The sequence below is a fragment of the Xenopus laevis genome, chromosome 1L (assembly GCF_017654675.1).
Source record: "Xenopus laevis strain J_2021 chromosome 1L, Xenopus_laevis_v10.1, whole genome shotgun sequence".
In the NCBI taxonomy this organism is placed as follows: domain Eukaryota; kingdom Metazoa; phylum Chordata; class Amphibia; order Anura; family Pipidae; genus Xenopus; species Xenopus laevis.
In genome coordinates, this window is record NC_054371.1 from 189,154,793 (window position 1) to 189,166,807 (window position 12,015).

The 12,015-nt window shown below is 39.3% G+C and overlaps 1 protein-coding gene across 1 annotated transcript in view; it reads right to left on the minus strand.

Annotated features, from left to right (window-relative positions):
• Positions 1-12,015, minus strand: part of fer.L (fer (fps/fes related) tyrosine kinase L homeolog) — a 104,572-nt gene that overhangs the window by 65,952 nt on the left and 26,605 nt on the right. The window contains exons 4-9 of the mRNA XM_041568363.1: positions 8,498-8,597; positions 8,001-8,184; positions 6,979-7,116; positions 5,759-5,881; positions 5,530-5,652; positions 4,819-5,008 (exon numbers count right to left, since the gene is read on the minus strand). Of these exons, the coding sequence (XP_041424297.1) occupies positions 4,819-5,008; positions 5,530-5,652; positions 5,759-5,881; positions 6,979-7,116; positions 8,001-8,184; positions 8,498-8,597 (858 nt within the window). The remainder of the gene's footprint in view (positions 1-4,818; positions 5,009-5,529; positions 5,653-5,758; positions 5,882-6,978; positions 7,117-8,000; positions 8,185-8,497; positions 8,598-12,015) is intronic.

Consider the following 12,015-nt stretch of genomic DNA (forward strand, 5'->3'; position numbering starts at 1 on the left):
AACTTTAAACATCAATATAAGCAAAATGGTCACGAATAAAAAATGGAAAGTAATTGAAAATAAGTCTATATTTCTGATGAAATAAGAATGGTCAGACAGCAAAAGTGTGAGCCCCCTTTTTGCCACTATTTCATTTTTGTCCATTAATATTGGTCCTTAAATTAATAGAATTCTGCTATAACAATTTTAAGGTTTTTTTTTTTGATTTATGCAGCATAATTTCCATTAATTATCTTCTTAGCAACTTTTCAATATACATTTACTAAAAATTAGGGATGCAACCAATCCATTATTTTGGATTCAGCCAAACCCCCAAATCCTTTGTGAAAGATTCGGCCAAATACCGAACCGAATCCTAATTTACATATGCAAATGAGGGCTGGGAAGGGGAAAGCATTTTTTACTTCCTTGTTTTGTGACAAAACGCCACGCAATTTCACTCCCGCCACTAATTTGGATATGCAAATTAGAATTCGGTTGACCGGGCAGAAGGATTCAGCCGAATCGCAAACCAAATCCTGGATTCGGTGCTCCCAACTAAAAATGCTTTTAAAGTTATTTGTAAATACAATTGCTACTGAAAGCAGCATAACTCCTGTGGTTACTGTTTAAACCATGTTGCAAAAGTCTGAGTTCCCCGACTGAGACAGGTCTGTGAAACAGCTGCCTTGTCTTACATTGTATCAACAGTCTGAGCCATCAGGACAGAGAATAGAAAGGGATAAACACTGCTTTCAATAGCAATACATATACAAGTAACCTAAAAACCATAGAAAATTTGCAAATAAGTAAATAAGTAGGCTGTGAGCAATTATAATGTTTCTAATAAACTAAAATGTAATCTAAAAGGCTGGATTGAACATATGTCTAACATAATAGCCAGAGCTCAACTTCCTCCTTTGCAGCTCTCTAACCTTTTAGTTAGTCAATGCCTTAAAGGGGGGCCACATGGGACAAAACTGTTCAGTTGGTTTGCTTTTGCACGCTAACGGAACAGTTATGTCCTGCATGGCCCCCTTTCAAGTCAATTATTGGTTACTGATTGGTCACAGATTAGAGAGCTAAAAAGGTGGATGTTGTGTTCTGACTACTACATTAGATATCCACTCACAGCAGCCTTTACACATTAATTTTTGGCTAACTATATTAGAAACATTTTATTTATTTTGCACAGCATAGTTACCTTAGTTTCATACTGAACTGTTACTTAAAGGTTTGAAAAAAGGGGTAACTACCAGGGGTGCAGTGGTGCATTTTCACCCGGGCCCGCTGGAGCCGCAATAATGGTTATCGCGGGTGGCTGGGCAGGGGGACAGCAGAGACTCTACTGTTAATTATTCGGCAGCTGTCTGCACCCAGCAGGAAAAAACAAAGTCGATTTCAATTACCACTAAAAAGAAATCTGACTAAACCATAAGCAGCCGTACCATAGCCGACCGTGCCCATCATAGATCACTACATCACACTAGCATCTCATACAGACATAATATAACACATTCTTGCTCGTCACTCCCCCAAGGAGGCTACTTCCGGTGTCACTGTGCTTATGTACATGGAGTTGTAGGTCTTAGTCTCGTGACATGACCTTTCTGGCATCTAAATTCCTTGTCTGGCAGCCAGCCAACCGGGATTGCGGTTCTTGTTATTGTTAAAGGACAAGGAAAGTCTAAAATAGAATGAGGCTAGAAATGCTGTATTTTGTATACTAAACATAAGCATGAACTTACTGCACCACAAAGTCTAATCAAACAAATAATTGATGCTTTTCAAAGTTAAGCTGTAAGCGTTGACAATGTATAGTATAGAGAGTTACCAGCAAGCATGCCTTCATTGGTTTTCCCCTAAATCTTTTAGCTGCAATCGATTTTTGAAAAAGTATAGACATGAATGAGAAAGCTTACCTTTGTTTCTGTAAGAAATGAAATGATTAGGGCACACGCATGCGCAATAGCTTCTGTCAGTGCCCTGCGCGCAAGAGTGTTTTATCTTCCGTGTGCAGCGATGAAGATGTGGTCACGTGACACAGCCGTGTGTCATCACTGAATCTCTGCCCCTGCCTCATTAATCTGAGCTTCATTAGCTATGCAGCTTCGCGTTGCCAGGAACCTAGGGGAAGCTTTAAAGCTGAGGAGGGGAGCTGCAGCCAAGCATCGGGACTGTCTGACTGAGGTCTGTACTATATGCAGGGCGGAAGTGACGCCCCTATATTAAAATGGCGGCGTAAAACTGTGGAAAAGGGCAAACTTAGGAAGGATGGTGCACAGAAGCAGGTATAAATTCTGAGTTTTTAGCATGGCGTTTCAGGAGGGGGCCTGATAGAAAACACATTTAAGGTAGTATCGTTTTTCTTGTTTCCTTCTCCTTTAAACATCTTTGCCTGACCCTGCACATGCTCAGTGTGGTCTGGGCTGCTTAGGGATCGTCATAAACAAAGCTGCTTGAATTCTGCATGACTGGGAAGTAAGGCGGGGGTTCCCCCTGCTGTTCATAAGTATGATTGTTTCCCTACTCAGCAGTTAGGGACCATCTGACAATTCCTATCCATAGCAGTAAATGAAGGGAGAATTTCACTGCATACAGTCAGGTTTCTTTTAAAAACGGTACACATTTTTTAATTTAAGTATATTGGAGATAGGTTTCTTTTTCATTAAAGAAAGTAAAAATGGGATTTTATTTTTTTCCTTTCCTTGTCCTTTAAGGAAGAGGTTATTGGAACGTTTCGTTGCGAGTGTCAAGTTCTGTTCCTGTTCGGTTTGAGTATGAAGGAGATTTTACTTCTGGTAGGAATGCACATGTTTTGGTGTCACAAAGGCATAATATGGTATCGGTTCCCTTATCTGGAAACCCATTACCCGGGAAGGCAATCTTCAGTAGACTCACTTATAAGCCATTGAACTTCATTTTTTAAATTCATTTATATTTCTCTAATAATAAAAGAGTAGCTTGAACTTGATTATTTTAAGCCGTTTCAATTCACACTGGTAGCAAAAAAATCAGTTTGGGTTTATTTTATGTGTTATTGATTTATAGCAGGCTTAAAGTATAATGATCCAATAATTAGGGGGGAGATTTTACAGTAAGCATGCCAACAGCACAAAAACATGATCTGAACTTCCAGAAATAAATATAAATGTATTTTATTTTTACACCAACATACCTGATTCCACAGATTAAAGTTAACCATGTTACTCTGTGTATTTGCTGCCTGTGTTTTCCATTTTCACCCCACACTGTCACTGTTCCTTTATCTCATCTTATTCCGCTGTGAAGTGCTGTGTGTATTCTATGACTAGAGGTGTATCTGTGCACCAACTTCTATGGGAAGTAGAGGCTACACAAGTCCAAGAATCACCACTTTAAAGGAATTGTTCAGTATAAAATAAAAACTGGGTAAATAGATAGGCTGTGCAAAATAAAACATGTTTCTAATATAGTTAGTTAGCCAAAAATGTAATGTATAAAGACTGGAGTGACTGGATGTGTAACATAATAGCCAGAACACTACTTCCTGCTTTTCAGCTCTCTTGCTTTCCTCTGATTGGTTACCAGGCAGTAACTAATCAGTGAATTGAGGGGGGGGGGCATATGAGTCATAACTGTTGTTTTTGAATCTGAGCTGAATGCTGAGGATCAATTGCAAACTCACTGAACAGTTATGTCCCATGTGGCCTCCCTTAAAGTCGCAGACTAACTCAGAGTTATAAAGCTGAAAAGCAGGAAGTAGTGTTCTGTTATGTTAGACATCCAGTCACTCCATCCTTTATACATTCCATTTTTAGCTAACTAACTATATTAGAAACATTTTTTATTTTGCATAGTCTATTTATCCAGTTTTTAGTTTTACACTGAACCGTTCCTATAAAATAGAACAATGTGAGGGAGGATGTTGCATTACACTGTCAGCATAAGGGATCTTGGGAAATCATGGTTTCCTTCCATCTGTGGAATCAGATGTGTTATTCAGGTCTGGAAGTCCGGATAATGTTTATCAACCATTTCTATATAAGCTCCTATCAAATGAAGTGACTGGTAACAAAGGACAGGTGTGGGGTGGGGGGGGGGGGTGTGTGTGTATAGAATACACAAGAGCCATGAATATCTTGTAAATGATATCCTTATAAACTGTGAGTTCTGATGTCACTTCTGTCACATGACTCACTGAAACTTGTGTATTATAATAAAGTACCCACAGTTACAAAATGAGGATATTAGAAGTTACCTAGGAGTTCCATGACCTGTATAAAAACACTCGGCCTTCAGCCTCGTCTTTTTATATGGTCATGAAACTCCTCGGTGACTTACAATATCCTTATATTTTACAAGAGGGGGTACTTTATTCACTATATATATATGCACATAAAATCTGTTTGATGCACCCATGCTTGATAAATGGCCCATATTTGCACAGGTTTATGAACTTACCAACAAGCCATTAAAGATTGATGTGATTGTAGTAATCACTTCCACTGTGCTGTATATATTACAGGTGTGCGACCTATTATCCAGACTGCTTGGGTTTTCTCCGTAATTTGGAGCTCAATACCTTAACTCTGCTAAAAAATTATTTAAACGTAATTATTTAAACATTAAATAAACCCAGTAGGATTGTTTTGCAATAAGGATTAATTCTATCTTCGTTAGGATCAATTACAAGGTACTGTTATTTTTACAGAAAAAAAGGAAGTACGGATAATGGATCCCTTACCTGTATTTCTTAACAAAAAATATACAGTATGATTCTATTTTCATAGAAAAGCATGCCTATAGAATAAAAGTAAGCTACTTAAATGATATCCACAAAGAAGATGTGCTACTCACCACAGAAGAAACAGATCTGGCATCTTCTTCATAATTAACCACTGGAGGAGGCTCTTTGCCTTCATTTTCCTGAATCTTCTGGTCCAGTAGCTCCTTTTGGGCTGACAGTTTTGACTCTGTGCATTTCAGATTCTCAATTGACTGCTTTAGTTCTTCTATGGCTTGCTTCTGGCTTAGCAAAAGCACAGTGCTAAAAGAGAAAAAGTGAAAAGGCAATCAAGTCATTTGTACTTTTCTATGCATATTGTTTCTCTCAGATTTGTTTACAACTGTGGCAACCACATTTTTACACTTTCCCTTTAAGTACATCATTCATATTAGGATTAATCAAAGATTAACAATGTTACAATGTGAATAGCCACTTTAAACATATCAGTCCATTATCAACGTTATGTCTTGTTGGGGTGTGCAGTTCATTTGTTTTGCACTCGTCTTTCACTGAGCAAAAAGCTGCTGCAGAAAATGTTAAGAAACAAACTGAAGTGGGAGGCAAAAAGATATTTCAATGTGTAGAAAAAAAAAGTTCTGTACAATACATTTCAGGACACAGAAATTGTTATGCAAATACAAGTAAACATAAGTAACCAAAGAACCAATACAATATCTTCTAGTCTGTAAATTCCTGATCCACTAAAGTTGCGAAACATGCATATACAGACTTGAAAATATGCAAATGACTTCCAGAAACAGATTTGTAAAAAAAACACTTACTCTGACTTTTTTTCACAAGTGCTAGCAGATTCTTCTAGATTCACTTCTAATTTAGACAGTTGTTCCTCTTTGGTTATAAGGGCTTGCTGTGTCTGAGATAGTTCATCGGTTGCTGTTTTTAACCTAAAAAAAAAATGCCATTGCCTCAGTGAGCCAGAGAACAAAAAGATGATTGCTAAATGCCATGCCATTCTGTTAAATAGCAAGTTGAGTCAAGTACGCGACTTACATTGAATTGAGACTGTCTGCAGTCAGATTGTTCCACATGATTTCATTAGCCTGCAGATTTTCTATCTCCTCTAATAAAGAAGTATCAAATTCTATCTCTGGTTCCTTGGTCTCTTCTTCAGTCCTGTTAGAAATAAAAAAAAAATTGTTATATTTTAAAAACGATGTTTTAACACAGCCTTAAGCATATCTCGGTGAAATATATATCTCTATATCTATATCTCTATATCTATATCTACTACTAAGCTCGAGTGATGGACTTTGAATTTCGAACACACAGGATTTGCACAAAAGAGGAGGAAAAAGGTTATCTGATGAATAAAGCTGATGGTTTATTAAGCCGATGTTTCGGTTCCACACAGGAACCTTTCTCAAGGTTTGTCCTTGAGAAAGGTTCCTGTGTGGAACCGAAACGTCGGCTTAATAAACCATCATCTTTATTTATCAGATAACCTTTTTCCTCCTTTTTTGTGCAAATCATGTGAGTGCCAGTACTTGAGACTCTATATTTACAAAATTTACTTGAGCACTCAGGTCTCTTTATTTACACTTGAGGTGTGCAGCTTGTACTTATGGTGTTTAGATGGCTGGAATCTGGGACCTGTATTACAAAAACCTGCACACACTGGGCATACGCTTTTTCTGTGAGCTGAAGATATAATTTAATAATAGAAATATTATAACAAAACAACTAAAATTCCATGCATTAAGCATCTATTCACAATAACAGCTGGATCTCAACCCACTGTATAACAGTGACCCTCATGATCGTTTGCCGGCATCCATACTGGAACTTCATATAATTCAATTGATTTTTAACTGAACTATGTCCCATTAACACAATAGAGATAATGCACAAAATACTGCTGATGAAAACGGAAACCCAGGCTGACCAATTTACTATGGACAGGCCTTGGTTTAATAAATTATCCCAAACACCAGTCCACTATATTAGTGCAATGTGGTTGGTCATCCATATGTGTGGCCCTATTGCACCAACATACAACTAACAGGTCAGATATGGTCCACACATTATTGTGTATAGGCAGGCAGATTACTAAACTGGAGGATCTGCACACAGGTATAAAATAAATTGGATGCAGTATCTTAGAACTGTTGGATCTCTTAAACAAATATGCAAACTACGGTTGAGCCACATTTAGTTTTAGGTGAAAAATCTAAATTTACTAAATTGGTACTAGAATCTAAGAAAATATTCACCTGTTTTTTTCAATGAAGTTATCATACTCTGTGCTTGGATTAATTTCCTCAACACGGGTCTCAAGCTCCTTATGAACAGCAACGATTTCTTCAGAAACAAGGCTGGTAATCTGGCAGTATTCAACAAAAATGCCTTTACTGGAAGATCAGGAGATAAAAAAACGATTTGTATTAAGAAACAGAGAGGGTTTTTTTTTTTTATAAATGACACAGCTGTCAGCTGAAATAACCTAAACTAACCATTATTGCAAAATGAATGCAAATAGAGGCTAAATACTGGGTTAAATATATTTTTTATTACAAAGCATGACTGGCAAGGCCTACTCTTATCCCCACATCACTTCATAGCTTCTACAAACATTCATCATCTGTGAAATTGTGAAATAGCAGATGTTTGTTGATTTTGCCACATTGTCAGTCTGACAGGCTCTTGAAAAAAGTTGAAGATGATTTTTGTCATTATGGTGCCCCTTGTTTGGGTTGTTACAAAACATGGCGGACAAATATCCTGAGCTTTTTCATGGGGCATTTCATTTAAGGGTTTTATTATCTATAAGCTTACCACAGCAGGGGCAATTTTAAAAGCAAATTTCTCAACCATGGCAGAGAATTTTAAACTAAAATTCTCATTCTGTACACTATGCATATGTCCAAGAAAGGCTTGGGTCGGCAGGAAAGGGATGCCTCTTTGATGAGACACAAACTCGCCCACAGAGAAGTTATTTATAATTTATAACTTGGTGCTGTACAGCACTTTCACCTACCATCTTCCAATCTATTACACATTACTAGCCCTGAGGATTTTGGTTTACTATGTTTGTGACCATATACACAATAAATTTCCTTACCTGTTACTGCAATAGTGACATGTGGTTTTAGGTGAAAGAACAAATGAAGCCATGGCATCCTTAAGAGATACATTACAGACTAAAGAGAGAATATATACCCAGTTGCTATGCTGCAATCTGTCTTTATTTCTTACTGTGCCCAAAATTCAGTTTTATAACTAGATTATTTCTTACAGGGCGTGTATCATCTCCTCTTGCATCTTCTGCAGAGAATCCAGCAGGCGTGGGAGAGTGGAGTCATAATATTGATGCTGATGAAGCTGAGCTCCTTTTACAGCAAGGACATACTGGTTATGAAGTATATGAAGCTTCATGTTTGCTTTATCATAACGGTCTCTGGCTTTTTCAGTTTCTTTCCCTGCATAGAAAAACATGTGGGTCAATTTTTAAATTATTAAAGAATGCTGTAACTGCCAGCACACCCAGACAGAATCCTGAGGATAAAAAGTTTGTAAATTAACAAGTGTACTTCTGGTCATCTTGCCCTGCTACACATGCTATCCCACAGCCACAGTGCTTTTGCAGAAGCTAATAACACCTCTGCTATGGCAAGAACTGCTGAGCTGTTTGTGTAGTCAAGAAGAAGCACAATTTTCGAGTGGAATTTAGTAACCTAGAACCAAAGCAGCGGCATGGTGCTGCCCACTAAAAGAACTATTGCAAACACATACCCTTTGTTGATGCATTTTTGAATTTCTCTTTAGCAGAATTTACTTCTTTTGATAACTGTTTGTAACTTGACTTCAGCTTTTCCAGTTCTGTTTTTGAGACCTGATTGCAAAGAAGAATAAATGTGTTACTTTAAGTGTAAAACCACACAACATTAACTGCAGCTGCAATGTTATTTAAAATAATGGCTTCCCTGCCTACAAACCCTTCTTACCAATATTAAAGGGGATCTTTAAAGGAGAAGGAAAGTTGTTTCACACTTGGGGATGCCAAATGTTAGGCAACCCATGTGATTGTATTGACTTACCTAAAACCCCGGGCCAGTCCTCCTATCAGCAGAAAACTGCACCGGCCCGGGGGTTTTTCTAGCGAGCACCAGGGAGAGATCTTCTTCCAGCTTCTTCTCTTTTCTTAAAATTTCCCCGGGCAAACACATGCGCAGTGGAACAAAATAGCCCACTTTTTAGTTCAAGTTAGGCCTTTGTTCTACAGCGCATGTGCAAAGAAAAAGGAAGATGGAAGAGGATCGCTCCGTGGTGCTCACTGGTATAACCCCGGGCCGGTAGTTTTTTGCCGACAGGAGCCCGGGGTTTCAGGTAAGTCAATACAATCACTTGGGTTGCCTAACAATTGGCACCCCCAAGTGTGAAACAACTTTCCTTCTGCTTTAAACGGCAAGTCAACACCAATATAAAAATGTGCCAAACAAAGAAAAAACTTAATTCTAAGCAAGTTTCCAATATACATTTATTAAAACATTTCAGTGATTTTATTCTGAAAGTAGTATTTGCTTAAAGGGGTGGTTCACCTTTATGGTTAACTTTCAGTATGTTATAGAATGGGAAGTTCCAAAAAAACGTATCAATTGGTCTTCATTTTTAAATTTTTTTTAGTTTTTTTTAATTATTTGCCTTCTACTTCTGACCCTTTCCAGTTTCAAATGGGGGTCACTGACCCCATCTTAAAAACATTCTCTGTAAGGCAATACATTTATTTCTATTGCTACTTTTTATTACTCAAATTTCTATTCAGACCCTCTCCTATTCATATTCCAGTCTCTTATTCAAATCAATGCATGGTTGCTAGGGTAATTTGGACACTAGCAACCAGATTGCTGAAACTGCAAACTCGAGAGCCGCTGAATAAAAAGAGGAATAACTCAAAAACCACAAATAATAAAAAATTAAAACAAATTGTAAATTGTCTCAGAATATCACTCTTTATGGCATACTAAAAGGTTATTTAAAGGAGAACAACCCATTTAACTTCTGCTTGCTACTTTTTAGACAATGTTGCAAAAGTCTGGGTTCTCCAGCATAGTCAGGTCTGTTACTCAGCTGCCTTGTCTTACATTGTACATCAACAGTCTGAGCCACCAGGGCAGAGAATAGAAAGGTACAGACACTGCTTTCAATACAATACATATACAAATAACCATGTAGGAAGAATTTTTTTCTACTTACCGTAATTTCTATTTCCAAGTCACTCTAATGGCAGCATTCACCAACATGGGTAATCCCTCCCCTTTAGGTCATTGGACAGGAAAAAACACAACATCACATAAAGCCCCCTCCCACCCTTCAAGTGCTATACCTCCCTCAGTCTTAGTAACAAGCACTTGAAGGGTGGGAGGTTGGTGAATGCTGCCATTAGAGTGACTTGGAAATAGAAATTACGGTAAGTAGAAAAAAAATTCTACCTTTCCAAAGTCACCATGGCAGCAATTCACCAACATGAGAACTCCCAAAGCAAGAAAAGAAGGGCGGGACTACAATACCACTGCAATAATTCTAGCTATAGCCCTGGTTGAGTGAGCCTTAAGATCTCTGGGCACCTTCTTGCCAGCCAGTTGATAGCTGTATAACCAGAGGATCTTCTGCCCAAGCTTTATTGTTTAAAGCCGAAATCTGTCCGCGTAAGGTACTGTTACTCAGCCCTTTCTGATATCCGGTGAAGAGAAATTGAATAACTCGACATGGTTCAGGACTTCCAGGAACAAAGTTCCTGCTTTGAGCAAACTGAACAAAACGATCCCAAACTCTGTAATATTGAGCTGAGGTAAAGGTCTTCCTGGATTTTAAAAGAAGGGTCAGAAGGTCTTCCTGGACTCCTTCCTTACACAGCCTCTGCCTCTCAACTTCCATGCCATCAAGGACAGGTGCACCACCTCCTCGTGGAATATGGGCCTGTGACAATAGGTCTGGCCTCACTGGAAGCTTCCAAGGGTCCTCCACCACCCAGCTGAAGCAACAGCGGAAACCAAGGCCGCCTGGGCCAATGGGAAATTACTGCTATCACCAGTGCTCCCTCTTGGTCTATTTTCCTCAGTACCCTCCAGATTATGGGAAATGGAGGAAAGACATAGGAGAACATCTTGCTTCAATCCTGAAGCAAAGCATCCACTGCTTTGACATTTCCGATTCAAATAAGTTGCCATTAAGTCGACTTCCGGAACCCCGAACTTCTGGGTTATCCACCGGAAGACCAAGGAGCTGAGACTCCATTCCCCTGGGACCAATGTAGTGCGGCTCAGATAGTCTGCCTGCAAATTCTGAACCCCCGGCACATGGAAGGCTACTAACCCTGCCAGATTTCGTTATGCCCAACTCATAATGGGATCCAACTCCTTCATTAAACTGGAATTTCTTGTTCCTCCTTGTTTGTGAATGTAAGCCACTGCAGTGGCATTGTCTGAGCATATCTGGACCCACTTGTGGGACACTTCCTTTGAAAGGGTGAATAGAGCTTGACCTATCGCCCTTAACTCCAAGACATTGGATGGCATAGCAAGCAGATTACAACTCCCCTGCACCGTTCTGCCGGGCATAACTGCATTCCAACCTGACTCTGAGGCGTCTGTTGTAACCGTCATCCACTGGGGTTCGAATAGAGATATGCCTCTGGCCAGATTCGGTGGTTCCATCCACCACCTTAAACTGGACCGCAGCCCTTCCGACAAACAGAGTTCTTGGTGATGCCGCAGAGGATTCAGCGCACCTGACTTGATCAGGAATTGCTTCAGGGGCTTCAGATGCCACCTTGCCCATTTCACCATCTGAATGGTTGACGTCATTAAGCCCAGTACCGATATACAGTCCTTGACTGAGACCTTTACTTGTCCTACAAAGGACAACACTCTCTCCTGTATTCGCTCAATTTTTTGAGGAAGAATTATCAGATCTCCGACTGTATCTGTTTGGGCCCCCAGGAACATTAGACTTTGGGTCATAACAAGGCAACTCTTCTGCCAATTTATAACCCAACCGTAGACCTGCAACATCTGAACAGCCTTGTCTCTGTTTCTTGCTGCTTCTTCTGCTGAACCGGCTACCAACAGAATATCGTCTAAGTAATGATATGCCAGGATTCCAGCTTCCCTCAAAACTGCAATATTCGTCATTAACACCTTCGAAAAAGTTCTCAGTGATGTTGAAAGGCCAAAGAGGAGACCCGTGAACTGCACATGTTGATCCCCCACCACCAACCGAAGGAACTTCCTGTGCGGTCTGCAAACTGGCAC